Here is a 15,375-nt window from a genome sequence, read left to right on the forward strand (position 1 = left end):
AGTTTGACTTTTTTGTTTTAAAAACACTTTTCTTTTATTGGTCGGATTAAATATGCTAATTTTTTGAGATAGGAATTTTGGGTTTTCATGAGCTGTATGCCAAAATCATCAATATTAAAACAATAAAAGGCTTGAACTACTTCAGTTGTGTGTAATGAATGTAAAATATATGAAAGTCTAATGTTTATCAGTACATTACAGAAAATAATGAACTTTATCGCAATATGCAAATTTTTTGAGAAGGACCTGTATATGTGTGTGTGTGTGTGTATGTATGTATGTATGTATGTATATGTATATGTATATATATATATATATATATATATATATATATATATATATATATATATATATATATATATATATATATATATATATATATATACATACATATATATATACATATACATATATATATATATATATATATATATATATATATATATATATATATATATATGTATGTATGTATATATGTATATATGTATATATGTATATATGTATGTATATATATATATATATATATATATATATATATATATATATATATATATATATATATATATATATATACGCTTTTTCCTTCGATGTGTGTACAGGTTGGATGTACTCATGTTGAAGGACTACATCCCCTGGCATGCGGCAGGTGTGTATACAGACAGGGGGCTAAGGAGCAGCCCTCTGAGGATAAGTAATGCCTGTCAACAGACCCACCACCCTATTTATGAAACTCCCTTAGGAGGATGTTCATTTTACATATTTTGAAAAAACGGTGCCTGGTTCACTTTAGAGTAGTACAGTGCTACATTTGAGCCCAAAAGGAAGTTTAGTTAAAGGGACACTTAATTCTCTGTAAAAAAAAAATGAGTTCAACTCACCTGGGGCTTCCAGCAGCCCCCTGCAGCTGTCCGGTGCCCACGTAGACTCCATCAGATGCTCCTGGCCCCGCCGGCAGCCTCTTCTGGTTTCGACGACAGGAGCCGACAGGCTGGGAAGGCGAGTGATTCTTCGCGTTCCCAGCCACAATAGCGCCCTCTATGCTGCTATAGCATAGAGCATTTTGCAGCATAGAGCATTTTTTTTACAGAGACTTAAGTGTCCCTTTAAGGTACCACTGATTGAAATAGTGCAAAGTGACACAGGGAAATTTGGACGCACCATGCGTTATTCCCAATAGTTGGCAGCTGAATTACATCTTTCTCCTGAGTCCATGGCGACCTGGAGGGGGAGTAGTAATTAAAGTGTTGGGACTTTTGCAGGAGCAGGGTGAGCAATTTTCAGCTTCACCCTGCACCTGGCACCGTTTTTGCGTGTATGCACGCTGATTGTTATTAGCAAAGATTGCCTGAGATATTTTGAGTAATGTTCACTCGCTGTTCTCAGTGTTTGTTTTGATCATTAAACAATTCTTTTGTTTCTTTTCTAGGAACCCCAATTAACAAAAAACCTGTGCTGGGATATAGAAATTTAAATCTTTTTAAATTGTTTCGTCTTGTGCATAAACTTGGAGGATTTAGTAATGTAAGTACTTTGCTTCATGATCCCATGTAAATTTGTAGATTACATTATAATGTTTTTAGCATAGTCGCATAGCATATGGTGCTATTGATCGACATACAAAGCTTGTTCAGGCTTGAAATTGTAAAGTAGGTTTATGAGGTTCATGCCCACCAAAATGGCTATGTTTCATCATTTTTAATCCTTTGAGATTTTGATGCGTCTAAACACTTTACATGTTCTCATCCAGCTTTCTTTTGGTGTTCAGTAAATATTAATACAGGTTGGAAGTGCTTGCACAGGCTTCAAAAATACAAACAAGCAAGTGAAGTAGTTAACTTGTCTACCCTACATTTTTTAGTTACTATATGTTGCCAGTCGTGAACTGCTGAGCAGTTGTGACCCTTGTATTTACAAATAATTTGTCTAGTGTTGCTGGCTTGTTGGAGGGATACTCAGTATGGCATTGTGTGTATAAGGCAAGCATGGGCAAACTTGGCCCTCCAACTGTTAAGGAACTACGAGTTCCACAGTGCATTGCAGGAGTCTGACAGCCACAGTCATGACTCATAAAAGCAAATGCATTGTGGGATTTGTAGTTCCTTAACAGCTGGAGGGCCAAGTTTGCCCATGCCTGGTATTAGGTATAACTGTGCACTACATGAGCTGTATTCTTCTAACAAAACAAAATAAAAATAGTCTTTTAACAAAATAATTGTTTTTCGATCTCTGCTGTTGATATAATATAATCATTGTTTTTCAACAACTTTAATAATTATGAAAATAGTTTAAAAACTGAAGCAAAACCCAGGGATCTAGTCTGTGTGCTTTGTTTTGGTCCTTCGCCTTCCAGGTCCTTTCCTTCCATCAGTGCTTCTGTTCCGGGGAAAAATCTCTGAAGCTTCAAATTCAAGTTGGCTTTCAGATCTGCCCCTTTCAACACACAGCTCTGTGGTTTGACTTTCACCGACAGTGCTGCATAGTCAATCAGGAGTAGTGTTGCTGTTCGAATTTGTGATTCTGTATCCAGAAGCCTGAATTATACCAGACACCGCACTTCAGGACCCCAGCCAGTGGACGACAGGGTCACGGTGTTGTAGCTCACGTCGCGCTTCACATGACTCTGATGCTTCCTCCTTCCAAACCAGAAGGAGAAAGCATTTAAGTTGTGAAAAGCGCACCTTGCATTGTTCAGGTTTTGGAATGCAGGATCCCGAATTCAAACACCAACACTAATCAGGACCCACAGTACAGTGTCTAGAAGAAGCGTGAATGGATAGGCATTGTGGGATACTTTCAGACTTCACTGCTGGGATTGAAGGAGCAGACCTCAAAGAAGATAAAAGCAGGACTGTGGTGCATTTATGGGGGATTTGTATCAGTTCCTCTTCTTACTCCCTTCTCCAACACTGGAGAAACTAAATGATGGGCAAAATTATGTTTTTATTTATCTGCACAATAGATATACTTAATTTAAAGTACTCCAGAATAAAAAAAAAGAACCCTGTGAAATAAACATTTTCCTATTACTAACCTCCAGCTGAATCGGTTCACCATGCTGTCTTGTTCCTCCGTGGCTCTGTTTAGCAGTTGATCCCGTTTTTGGCCACTCCATTTTAAAAAATGACACCGACCAGAGAACTGCTCCCGGGTCAGTGCTTTTAGAAGCACTAAATGCACGTCCAAGACCTGTAGTGCGCATGTGTGAGCCTAGCACTGGCGCTTGCGTATTGAATACACACACATTTAATGGGAGTGAGTGTGAATTGGAGGCAAAGGGGCGGAAACTGAGGAGGAAAGGAGAGTCAAGCAGGATGGCCGGGATGAGAACAGATAGAGGATTACCTCCTCCTCCTCTTTCCATATTCGGCATGCATCCCAGTCAGATATTTAACCTACTTGGTGGTAGTCCTGAGCTATGTTCAGGCTAGCCGCCAGGAGCTCCATGAGTATTGGGCGCAGCGGGAGCTTTTACGCACCTCCTGGGGTTTCCAGACGTCGGTAGCTGTTCTTCCTGTCCTCGGAGGCTCTGAATTGCCACCAAAGCGTTTGAGCTCCACGGAGGTAAAATTGCAGAGCTGGAGCCCAGGGAGGTGAGTAGGAGAGGGGCTGCTGCTGGCGTACTGGCAGCAGGATTTTTGTTATGATTTTACACACACGCCCGCACACACACACGCCTGAACAGAACCACACTCGGTTTAGGGGTACTTTAAGTGAGTAAATCAAATGCTAAGTAACTGTACTTAAAAAAAAATTGCGAAATTGCTTTAGTTGCAGCTTTGATTGCTGCACACATCTCAACAGTTATGGAAAGCTTTTGGATAAGGCAATTGTCAATAAGCATACGCTGATTTTTACATTTATATTCTTTTTGCATTATTGATGTTTAAGGTATAATTTGACTTTTCTTATAAATGTATACACAAGTCATTTGACAAGTTAATGTTACTGAAATTCTTTTCTAATTCAAATTGTAATAGTGATGTAATCACCAAGAACCATGCTGAAATGACATAAAGGTAATATTTGTTCCCCCATAGCTCTGTTTTCATAAGATTTGTTTATATTTTAATGTCTTCAACAGATTGAAAGTGGAGCAGTGTGGAAACAGGTCTATCAGGATCTTGGAATTCCTATATTAAATTCAGCCGCTGGGTACAATGTCAAATGTGCTTACAAGAAGTACGTGCAATAATTTCTTTTTTTTTTTACATTATTCTTGAATATTGCATAAAGATTCTTTCTTTCTTTTCCTTCTTTACCGATTTTGGGACATTCTGAAGTAACTGGCTACAAGTTAGACTTTCTAGCTATATTAAACGATAATGGAAAAATGTGCAATTACCACTTATTCACACTGTAACAGTAACAAATGCAAATGTAGTTTTTCATTTAACAGGGTGAAAAGTAGTGTGATATATCTCACATAATCTCGATCCATACATTCATTGCTGCCCATAAATATTCATGCCCCTGGCAAATTTTGACTTCGTTCCTTTTATAAAACCACCAAGTACAGTGGAGGAAATAATTATTTGACCCCTCACTGATTTTGTAAGTTTGTCCAATGACAAAGAAATGAAAAGTCTCAGAACAGTATCATTTCAATGGTAGGTTTATTTTAACAGTGGTAGATAGCACATCAAAAGGAAAATCGAAAAAATAACCTTAAATAAAAAATAGCAACTGATTTGCATTTCATTGAGTGAAATAAGTTTTTAAACCCTCTAACAATAAAAGACTTAATACTTAGTGGAAAAACCCTTGTTTGCAAGCACAGAGGTCAAATGTTTCTTGTAATTGATGACCAAGTTTGCACACATTTTAGGAGGAATTTTGGTCCACTCCTCTTTGCAGAACATCTCTAAATCCCTAAGGTTTCGAGGCTGTCTCTGTGCAACTCTGAGCTTGAGCTCCCTCCATAGGTTTTCTATTGGATTAAGGTCCGGAGACCAGTGCTGGTCGTAATGGAAAAATCTACGCTTACGGATCATTACGCGTAATTTTACGCTATTACGCAATTACGGTTACGGCGTAGGAAATTATCTACGGGACATCACCGTAATTACGCGTAAACTTACGCAGTTACACGTAAGGATACTGTAATGTAGTCGCTTACACTACGATGTTACGCGTAGTGCCGTAATACCCATTAATGCGTATTTTTTGACGCATACGAACGATATGTACGCAATAGCCGTCAATGTGACAGTTATTGCGTACATATCGTTCGTATGTGGCAAAACGTTCGCTTATACTGAAGGGCGGGAGAAGATACTATTGGTTGCTTAGGATGTTGACTGATTGGCTACTCTTAGAAAAGGGAAGTTTTTACGTTAGTAATTACGCGTAAAATTATAAGTGTTCGTAAAATTACGCATACCTTGCAATTACGGTAGACAGTGTAATTACGATACCACTTTACTGCTTACGCGTAAATAATTACGCGTAAGACCGTAAGTTACGCGTAGCGCTTACGCGTAATTTTACATTGAATTACGATGCGTAATTACGCTCATGCGTAATTTCGGCCCAGCACTGCCGGAGACTGACTAGGCCACTCCATGACCTTAATGTGCTTCTTCTTGAGCCACTCCTTTGTTGCCTTTGCTGTATGTTTTGGGTCATTGTCATGCTGGAACACCCATCCACGGCCCATTTTCAGTTTCCTGGCAGAGGGAAGGAGGTTGTCGTTCAGGATTTCACGATACATGGCTCCGTCCATTTTCCCGTTAATGCGATTAAGTTGTCCTGTGCCCTTAGCAGAAATACACCCCCAAAGCAAAATGTTTCCACCCCCATGCTTGATGGTGGGGACGGTGTTTTGGGGGTCATAGGCAGCATTTTTCTTCCTCCAAACACAGCGAGTTGAGTTAATGCCAAAGAGCTCTATTTTGGTCTCATCAGACCACAGCACCTTCTCCCAGTCATCACAGAATCATTCAGGTGTTCATTGGCAAGCTTCAGACAGGCCTGCACATGTGCCTTCTTGAGCAGGGGGACCTTGCGAGCCCTGCAGGATTTTAATCCATTGCGGTGTAATGTGTTTCCAATGGTTTTCTTGGTGACTGTGGTCCCTGCTAATTTGAGGTCATTCACTAACTCCTCCCGTGTAGTTCTAGGATGCTTTTTCACCTTTCTCAGAACCATTGACACCCCACGAGGTGAGATCTTGCGTGGAGCCCCAGAGCGAGGTCGATTGATGGTCATTTGTGCTCCTTCCATTTTCGAACAATCGCACCAACAGTTGTCCCCTTCTCTCCCAGCTTCTTGCTAATGGTTTTGTAGCCCATTCCAGCCTTGTGCAGGTCTACAATTTTGTCTCTGACATCCTTGGACATCTCTTTGGTCTTTCCCATGTTGGAGAGTTTGGAGTCTGCTTGATTGATTGATTCTGTGGACAGGTGTCTTTTATACAGGTGACTAGTTAAGACAGGTGTCCTTAATGAGGGTGACTAATTGAGTAGAAGTGTCTAACCACTCTGTGGGAGCCAGAACTCTTAATGGTTGGTAGGGGTTCAAAAACTTATTTCACTCAATGAAATGCAAATCAGTTGCTATCTTTTATTTAAGGTTATTTTTTTTCGATTTTTCCTTTTGATGTGCTATCTGCCACTGTTAAAATAAACCTACCATTGAAATAATACTGTTCTGAGACTTTTCATTTCTTTGTCATTGGACAAACTTACAAAATCAGTGAGGGGTCAACTAATTATTTCCTCCACTGTAATTCTTTGAGGGGAAATGACATAGGTGTCTCCCAAAAGACAAGACAAAAAAAATTCTCAGCTTTAACCTATTTTGGTTCCTGGACGTAGAAACTACATCCAGGAACCATGCGCGCTACCGCGCGCTCCCGTGGCCGATCGCGCACGTGCGCTACCGGCCCGATTTTCGTTAGCCAGGCAATCAGTGAATCGGGCTATGGTGCCGATCACTGATTCCTCTCCCCCGCTGAAAAAGCGACAGCTTCTCTCGGAAGCTGCGCCTTTTCTGGCTGTTACCTCCCCCATGCGTCGCTCTAAGCGTGTGTTACGCTTAGAGTGACGTCATGTAAACAAACTCATGGCCGCCATCTTGTGGCCAAAAAGTAATACTACAACTAAAAGTTTAAAAAAATGAAAATCAACACACATTTACATTAAAACACTACTGTTTACCTCCCACCCTCCCAAAACTACCCAAATAAAATGTTTAATATTAAAAAAAACATTACAATAAAAAAAAAAACATGTAAATATTTACCTAAGGGTCTAAACTTTTTAAATATCAATGTAAAGATGAAATATTTCTATATTTTTTTTATTTTAAACTTGTAAATAGTGATGGATGCAAAACGGAAAAAATGCACCTTTACTTCCAAATAAAGTATTGTCGCCATACATTGTGATAGGGACATAATTTTAACGGTGTAATAACCGGGACATATGGGCAAATACAATACGTGCGTTTTAATTATGGAGGCATGTATTATTTTAAAACTATAATGGCTGAAAACTGAGGAATAATCAATTTTTTCCGTTTTTTTCTTATTCTTCCTGTTAAAATGCATTTACAGTAAAGTGGCTCTTAGCAAAATGTACCCCCCAAAGAAAGCCTAATTGGTGGCGGAAAAAACAAGATATAGATCAGTTCATTGGGATAAGTAGTGATAAAGTTATAGGCTAATGAATAGGAGGTGAACATTTCTCAAGTGAAAACGACGGAACACGAATGGGTTAATGTACACTAGGCATTATTGTGGAGAAAAAACATTTCTCAGCTTTTATTTACATTTAACCAAATAGTGTCCAGTCCAAAATTATTTATACCATTCTCAATAATCAATAGCAAAGCCTTTATTGGCTATTACAGCAATCAAACGCTTTCTATAATTGCAGACCAGCTTTTTGCATGTCTCCACAGGTATTTTTGCCCATTCATCTTTACCAATGAACACCAAATCTTTCAGGTTCAAGGGTCTTCTTGCCATCACCCTGATCTTTAGCTCCCTCTACAGATTTTCATTTGGATTTAAGTCAGGACTCTGGCTGGGCCACTCTAAAACGTTAATGTTGTCTGCTTTTCTTCACTACTTTTGCTGTGTGTTTTGGATCATGGCCATGCTGAAATGTCCACTGGTGCCCAAGGCCAAGTTTCTCTGCAGACTGCCTGTTGTTGCTGTTGAGAATCCTCATGTATTGCTCTTTTTTCATGGTGCCATTTAATGTGATTAGGTTCCCTGGTCCATTGGCTGGAAAACACCCCCAAAGCCTTAGGTTCCCACCGCCATGTTTGACAGTGGTGATGGTGTTCTTTGGGTTGAAGACTTTTTTTCCTTTTTACTCCAAATGAAGGAAACATCATTGTGACCAAACAATTCAATTTTTGTTTCTTCTGACCATAACACAGAAAACCAGAAGTCTTCTTCTTTGTCCAGATGAGCATTTGAGCAAGCATTTGTGTGCCTTATCTGGAGAAGTGGTGTCTTCCTTGGTCTGCATCCATGGAACCCAGTAGTGTGCAGTGTCCATTGGATTGTCTGCCTTGAGACATTGCCACCAGCAGATCCCAGATTCACCAGAATGGTCTTGGTGGTGATCCTTGGATTCTTTTTCACCTCTCTCACTTTTTCCTGGCCAGCACAGTTGTCACTTTTGACTTCCGACCATGTCCTCTGTGATTTTCGACAGTGCAGAACAGCTTGTATTTTTTAATAATACTTTTCACTGTAGCCACTGGAACTTGAAAACATTTAGAAATGACCTTCTAGCCCTTTCCTGACTTGTGAGTAGCCACAATGTGCAGCCGCAGGTCCTCACTGAGCTCCTTTGTCTTAGCCATGACTGTCCTCAAAGCAACTGCAGCATCTGCTGTTTTTTACCTGTTTTAAAACATCTGTTCCCAATTAATCAGAGTAATAAGGATGCTTTAGAACAACTACAGCTTGGACTATTTTGAATGGTATAGAACTTTGTGTTTTCCCACAGACTGTGACAGTTTGTGAAGGGTATGAATAATTTTGGACTGGACATTTTTTGCTCAAATGTAAATAAAAGCTGAGAAATGTATTTTTTTTTCTTCACAATAATGCCTCTTGTAGATCGACGTGCTGGTTGAATAAAAGTAACTTTAACCACTTAATCCTATCTGGATGAACATTGTCATCCAGATAGGCTGCACGCGCTCCAGCCAGCCATGCGCGCTCCAGCCGCCGGCCCTTAGCCCAGCGATCAATTCATGGGATTATAGATCCCATTCATTGATCGAAGCCCCCCACAGAAAGACAGACAGCCTCTTATCAGAGGCTGCAGTTTTTCTGAGTTAAAAAAAAAGTTTCCCGTCGTTCTAATGCTTCCTGGAAGCGTGATCATACGCTTCCAGGACTTTTTGACTGTAAAACTACACCCACATCCAATTTTTATTAAATAAATACATTTTTTTACACTTAAAATTTGCTGTTTTCCTCCCACACCAAAAATTACCCAAATACATTTTTTAATAAAAAAAAAAATTACAATAAAAAGAATAAACTTCAATAGTTACCTAAGGGTCTGAACTTTTTAAATATGCATGTCAAAGGAATATATTAATATAATTTTTTTTAAATTATGGGCTTGTAAATAGTGATGGACGCAAATTGAATAATGCACGTTTTATTTCCAGATAAGTTATCGGCGCCAAACATTGTGATAGGGACATAATTTAAATGGTGTAATAAGCGGAACAAATGGGAAAATAAAATACATGAGTTTTAAATATGGTAGCATGTATTAATTTCAAACTATAATGGCCAAAAACTGAGAAATATTTTTTTTTCCATTTCTTTCCTAATATTCCTGTTTAAAATGGATTCAGAATAAATTAATTCTTAGCAAAATGTATCACCCAAAGAAAGCCTAATTGGTGGCGGAAAAACCAATGTTAGTTACCTGGTAACATCCTTTTTAGTAACCTCCAGGACAGGTCCACCACGAGAACGACAGGCTCCTCCCAGGAACAGGAAACGTCCAGATAGAGCACTCTATAAAACTTTGTCCAACCCCTTGATCCTCAGTCAATTTCAAGTACTGTTCCTAAACAAAAAAGGGGTTTTAATATTCATACTGCATATACATATACTATCACATCATCATATATACATATAATTGATATCGGGTGGGTTACGGACCTGTCCTGGAGGTTACTAAAAAGGATGTTACCAGGTAACTAACATTGGTTTTTCCTTTAACCTCCAGGACAGGTCCACCACGAGAAGATGAGCAAGAATCTTACCAATTTAGGGTGGGCTGACTGCCTGCAAAACTTTCTTTCCAAATGATTGCTGTCTTGCAGACATCAGATCTATTCTGTAGTGTCTAGAGAAAGTGCTTAAACTTGACCACGTGGCTGCCCTGCAGATCTCTTCTGGCGTAGCACCCGCTCTGTAAGCCCATGAGGTGGCAGCTGCCCTAGCTGAATGGGCTCTGATTGTATCTACTACCGTATTCCCTGTAATCCTATAGGCTTCCTCTATACATAATTTTATCCATCTAGCTATAGATCTCTTTGACATTTTACTACCTCTTGTAGCTCCTGACGTGTTAATTAGCAAAGCTCTAGAGTTTCTAAATTCTGCTACCCTCTCTAAATAACACATAAGGCATCTTCTTACATCCAATGTTTGTTCCTCTTTAAATGATGGTAGCACAATGTCCTGGGATCTGTGAAATTTTGTAGTAACTTTCGGGAGAAATTCATCACATGTCTTCAGTATCACTTCATCTCTAAGTATTATACAAAACGGTTCATCACAACATAGGGCTTCTAATTCGCTTACCCGTCTAGCCGATGTAATAGCTATAAGAAATACTGTCTTCATTGTCAATAGTCTGAAGGAAATATCTGCTATGGGCTCAAAGGGTTCTTTCTTTAATACCTTTAAAACTAAGGATAAATCCCAACTGGGAACTTTTTTCTTTAACATAGGTTTCTTTCTCTCCACTGACTTAAAAAATTGGATGATAAGGGGGTCCCTTGCTAACCTCTCATCCATAAAGGTAGATATTGCTGCTACCTGTACCTTTAAAGTACTTAACGAAATATTCTTTTCTACCCCGTCCTGTAGAAACTCTAAAATGGTTGGCACTAAATCACCCTTGAACCCTGACTCTTCCTGCCACATATTAAAGGTTTTCCAATATTTGAGGTAAATTTTCCTTGTAACTTTCTTCCTACAATCCAATAGAGTACTAATAACCCTTTCTGATACTCCTTTTTTCCTTAAAGGGGACCTCTCAGAAGCCAGGCTGACAGGCTTAGATTTGGAATAGAGCTTCCAGTTCTTCTTGATCCCTGAGCTAGTACTTCCTTGTCCGGAATCCTTATTGGACCCTCCAGCCTCATCTTTAGTAGTAGTGGATACCAACTTCTTGCTGGCCAATCCGGGACTACCATAATTACTACTGTCTTGGTCCTTGATAACTTGTGTAATACTCGTGGCACTAGCTGTATTGGTGGAAATGCGTACCCCTTGTCGAATATCCAGTTCTGACTTAGCGCATCTACCGCTTCGGCTCCTTCGCTTGGATTCAGGGAGTAGAATCTTCTGCATTTTGTGTTTTGCTTGGTTGCGAACATATCTACTCGTGGTCGACCCCACTGTGTGGTCAATCTTCTGAACATCTTGTCTGATATTTCCATCTCTGTATTTGACATTTTTTGTCTGCTCAGAAAATCTGCTATCGTGTTTAATGATCCCTTCAGATGTATTGCTGATAATGATAGAAAATTCTTTTCCGCTATTGTTAATATGTTCATGGCCAGTTCCATCAGCTTCGTTGACTTTGTATCCCCTTGCCGATTCAGATATGCTACCGCTGTGGTGTTGTCTGACCTGACCTGAACATGATGACCCATCAGTGTCTGTACACTCTGTTCTAGTGCTTTCTGTATAGCTGCTAGCTCCCTGTAATTGGATGACTGCATCCTCACACACTTTGGCCACTGCCCCTGTAACATTCTTCCCTGCAGATGTGCACCCCAACCTATAAGACTTGCATCGGTCGTGATAATCTTCCCTGTTGGTATGATCCACATCCTGCCTTCGGTGAGTATCTTCTCCGATAACCACCACTCCAGGGACTTCAGTACGTCTGGTGGACATATGACCTGTGTCTCTAGATTGTCCTGTGTCTTGTTCCAAACTCTTAGCATCCAATTTTGTAAGTGTCTTGTATGCATCATTGCCCACTGTATAGCTGGAGCAGTTGATGTCAGGAATCCCAAAACTTTCATTACTTGTCTTATCGTCATTACTGGCTTTGTTATTAATTCCTGTATCATAGCTTTTAACTTCCCTATCTTTTCGACTGGCAAATACATTCTCTCTGTCTCTGAATCTATAATGACTCCCAGAAACTGGATCTTTGATGTTGGTTGAAGGACTGATTTGTCCCAGTTTACTATCCATCCGAGGGTTTGTAATTGTTCTAACACCCTTTCTGTATTTTCTTTTGATTTCTGATATGATTCTGCCACTACCAGGAGATCGTCTAGGTACGGGATTACAAGAATCCCTTCCATGTGGAAAAACTTTGTCACCTCCGCCATTACCTTTGAGAATATCCTCGGTGCCGATGATATCCCGAAAGGTAGAACCCTGAATTGAAAATGCTGAATCATTCTTTTTTCTTTTATTGCAAATCTGAGGAACTTTTGAGATGATTCCCTTATTGGAATGTGCCAATAAGCGTCCCTCAGATCTATATTTGTCATTATACAATTTTGGGTTAACAAGGTTCGCACAGAGTAAATTGATTCCATCCTGAATCTCTGATAAGATACGAAGGGGTTCAGGGCCTTTAGGTTTAGAATCAGTCTGAATTTCCCCGTCGGCTTTCTTACTAAAAATACCGTTGAATAAAATCCCTGAATGTTCGAGATTTGATTTTCGGGAACCGGAATGACCACGTTTTCGTCTAACATTGATTTTACTATGCTTTTTAACGCTAGCTTTTTCTCCTTTTCTTTTGGAAGGGACGTGGAAATAAATCTCTTTGGAGGGAAGGATTGAAACTGAATCTTGTACCCCTGACTTATGAGATTGAGGATGAAATCGCTTTTGGAAATTTTTGTCCATTGGGAATAGAATCCCGACAGACGCCCCCCAACTTTTTCTCTGGCGTCATTTCTTTTCTTGTCCCTCCTGTTTCCGAAAAAGAAAACTCCTTTTCGTCCCCTCTCTGTTAATGGCCCAAGGTCTTCTCCTCTGCTGAGGCTTATCCTTGTTGTCTTGTCTATTTCGCCTAAAGAATCTTTTATTCTGTATAAACTTTTTCTTTTTTGGGAATCCCTTCTTTCTATCAGAAGTTCTTTCTAATATTTGGTCTAACTGCTCTCCAAATAGTAATTCTCCATTGAAGGAGATATTGCAAACTCTGGCTTTTGAGGCCTGACTACCTTCCCAATTCTTTATCCACAGATTCCTCCTTGCTGTGTTAATTAATGCCGAGGTTCTGGCATTTACTCTGATATTCTCAGCTGCTGCATCAGTTATATAATCAGTGGCTTTAGAGACCACTTCTAATGATTCCAAAATCTCCTCCTTAGAGGCTCCCTTTTCAACTTTCTCCTCTACTTTCTTAACCCATAGGGATAGAACTCTTGCTACACAAGTTGTGGCAGCAGCAGGTCTAAAATTTGCTCCTGCTGCTGTCCAGGCTTTCTTAAGAGCGAATTCTACCTTTTTATCCTGCGGATCTTTTAGATAGCCTAGATCTTCAAAGGCCAATTCGTTGTCTTTATTAACCTGAGAAAATGCCGCATCTAACCTGGGAGATCTATCCCAAGTTTTGACATCTTCCTCTGTAAATGGAAATCTTTTCATAAAACCCTTTGACATGAACAATTTCCTATCAGGGTATTTCCACTGGCTTAATATGGTATTCTTTGTGGATCTGTGTATAGGGAAGGTTAACGATTCTTTTGGTTCCATTCCTTGATATAACTTATCATGCATAGATATTTCCTCCGATTTTTTGGATTCAATGTTTAAGGTTTTGTTAATCGCCATTATCAGCTGCTCTGTCTCATCAGCTGGAAATCTAAATCTAGAGATTTTCTTAACCTCAGATTGGCTGTCCCAACTTTTAGCGGAGGAGTCTGACTCATCATCATTATCTTCCTCCTCCCCCTCCATGTCTTCCTCTTCAGAGGAAGATACTATATTTCTCTTTGTACTTTTACTTTTATGTTTTACAGGCTGAGATTCTGTATTAGGTGTTTCTGTGGCCGGTATATCTGTACTTGTACCCGGGTTTACTGACTCTGCTGCTGGGGGAATAGCGGAAGCAAACACCTCCTTTAGAGATTTAATGGTGTCTGCCATTTCCTTCTTTACGGCTGTCATTAACTCTTCCTTCAACCCCCCTGATTGCTCCTGTATAAGTTTCATTAAACAAGGTTGACAAAACTGCTTATTGTAGTTATGGGCCATTTTTGCATCACAGAGCGGGCACCGCCTCCTTGGCTTTGTTGGCTCAGTAGGCTCCGGGCCCTAAAATAACAACACAAAAACACAATGTCATTCCTCTGATTTTGATTTAAAGGAATATCACCCGGTGAAAAATGAAGAGTGACAGTAACCCTGACCGAGGAGAGCAGGAATGAAGAGCCATTTATACATATAAATGCATCCGCTACATATATATATATCTATATAACTCTACTCCCCCATAGTATCAAACAATTGCCCAAGCTATAATATTCATATATATATAGCCCTCTGGCCAAAGTGGAATAAAAAACTTCCATATATGTATGTCCGCAACAATTTAAGTATAACAGACCTCAGATCAGACGTAAAACAGGCTATTAAATGCACACTATAAGCCTCTGATCTTATCCCAGACCTCCGTACAGACGCGGCCTATAGATACAGGTTACTATAACAAACCTCAGATCAGACGCTAAGCAGGCTATTAAATGCAAACTGTAAGTCTGTAAACTTATATCAGACCTCCATACAGACGCGGCCTAGGCGTATAGCTCATACCGTAAAGGTCACCAAGCCTCCGCCAAGCTTACCTTTCCTGGTTCCTGCTTAGCGTCCATCCCGCTCCGTTCCGAACACAAACTGGCAAACCATGCGGGCTTCCGGCGTCTCTTCACCCACGCGACCGGAAGTGACATCACGTAAGGGCGGAAGTACGTCATACGTACTCCGCAACTGAGGGCAATCAGCTGCCTTCCCTCCGGAGGCCCGCATGATCCTCCTGTCACTTCCGGCGCGCCACTAGCCTCCGCCAAAGGGGAATCATGGACGCCGCACGTGTCCTCCGGATCCGCCGCAACTCGGGCAGCCAGGACAGCCATGGGGAAGGTAACTCCACTCTCTCTTCCCCCTCCGGACCGCAAAAC

At 40.2% G+C, this 15,375-nt stretch overlaps 1 protein-coding gene across 1 annotated transcript in view; it reads left to right on the forward strand.

The window, feature by feature from the left end:
- Positions 1 to 15,375, forward strand: part of ARID4B (AT-rich interaction domain 4B) — a 197,785-nt gene that overhangs the window by 132,396 nt on the left and 50,014 nt on the right. Inside the window, exons 13-14 of the mRNA XM_068231813.1 lie at positions 1,427 to 1,521; positions 4,082 to 4,179. Coding sequence (XP_068087914.1) covers positions 1,427 to 1,521; positions 4,082 to 4,179 — 193 coding nt within the window. The remainder of the gene's footprint in view (positions 1 to 1,426; positions 1,522 to 4,081; positions 4,180 to 15,375) is intronic.

Source organism: Hyperolius riggenbachi, chromosome 4, assembly GCF_040937935.1.
Source record: "Hyperolius riggenbachi isolate aHypRig1 chromosome 4, aHypRig1.pri, whole genome shotgun sequence".
Lineage (NCBI taxonomy): Eukaryota > Metazoa > Chordata > Amphibia > Anura > Hyperoliidae > Hyperolius > Hyperolius riggenbachi.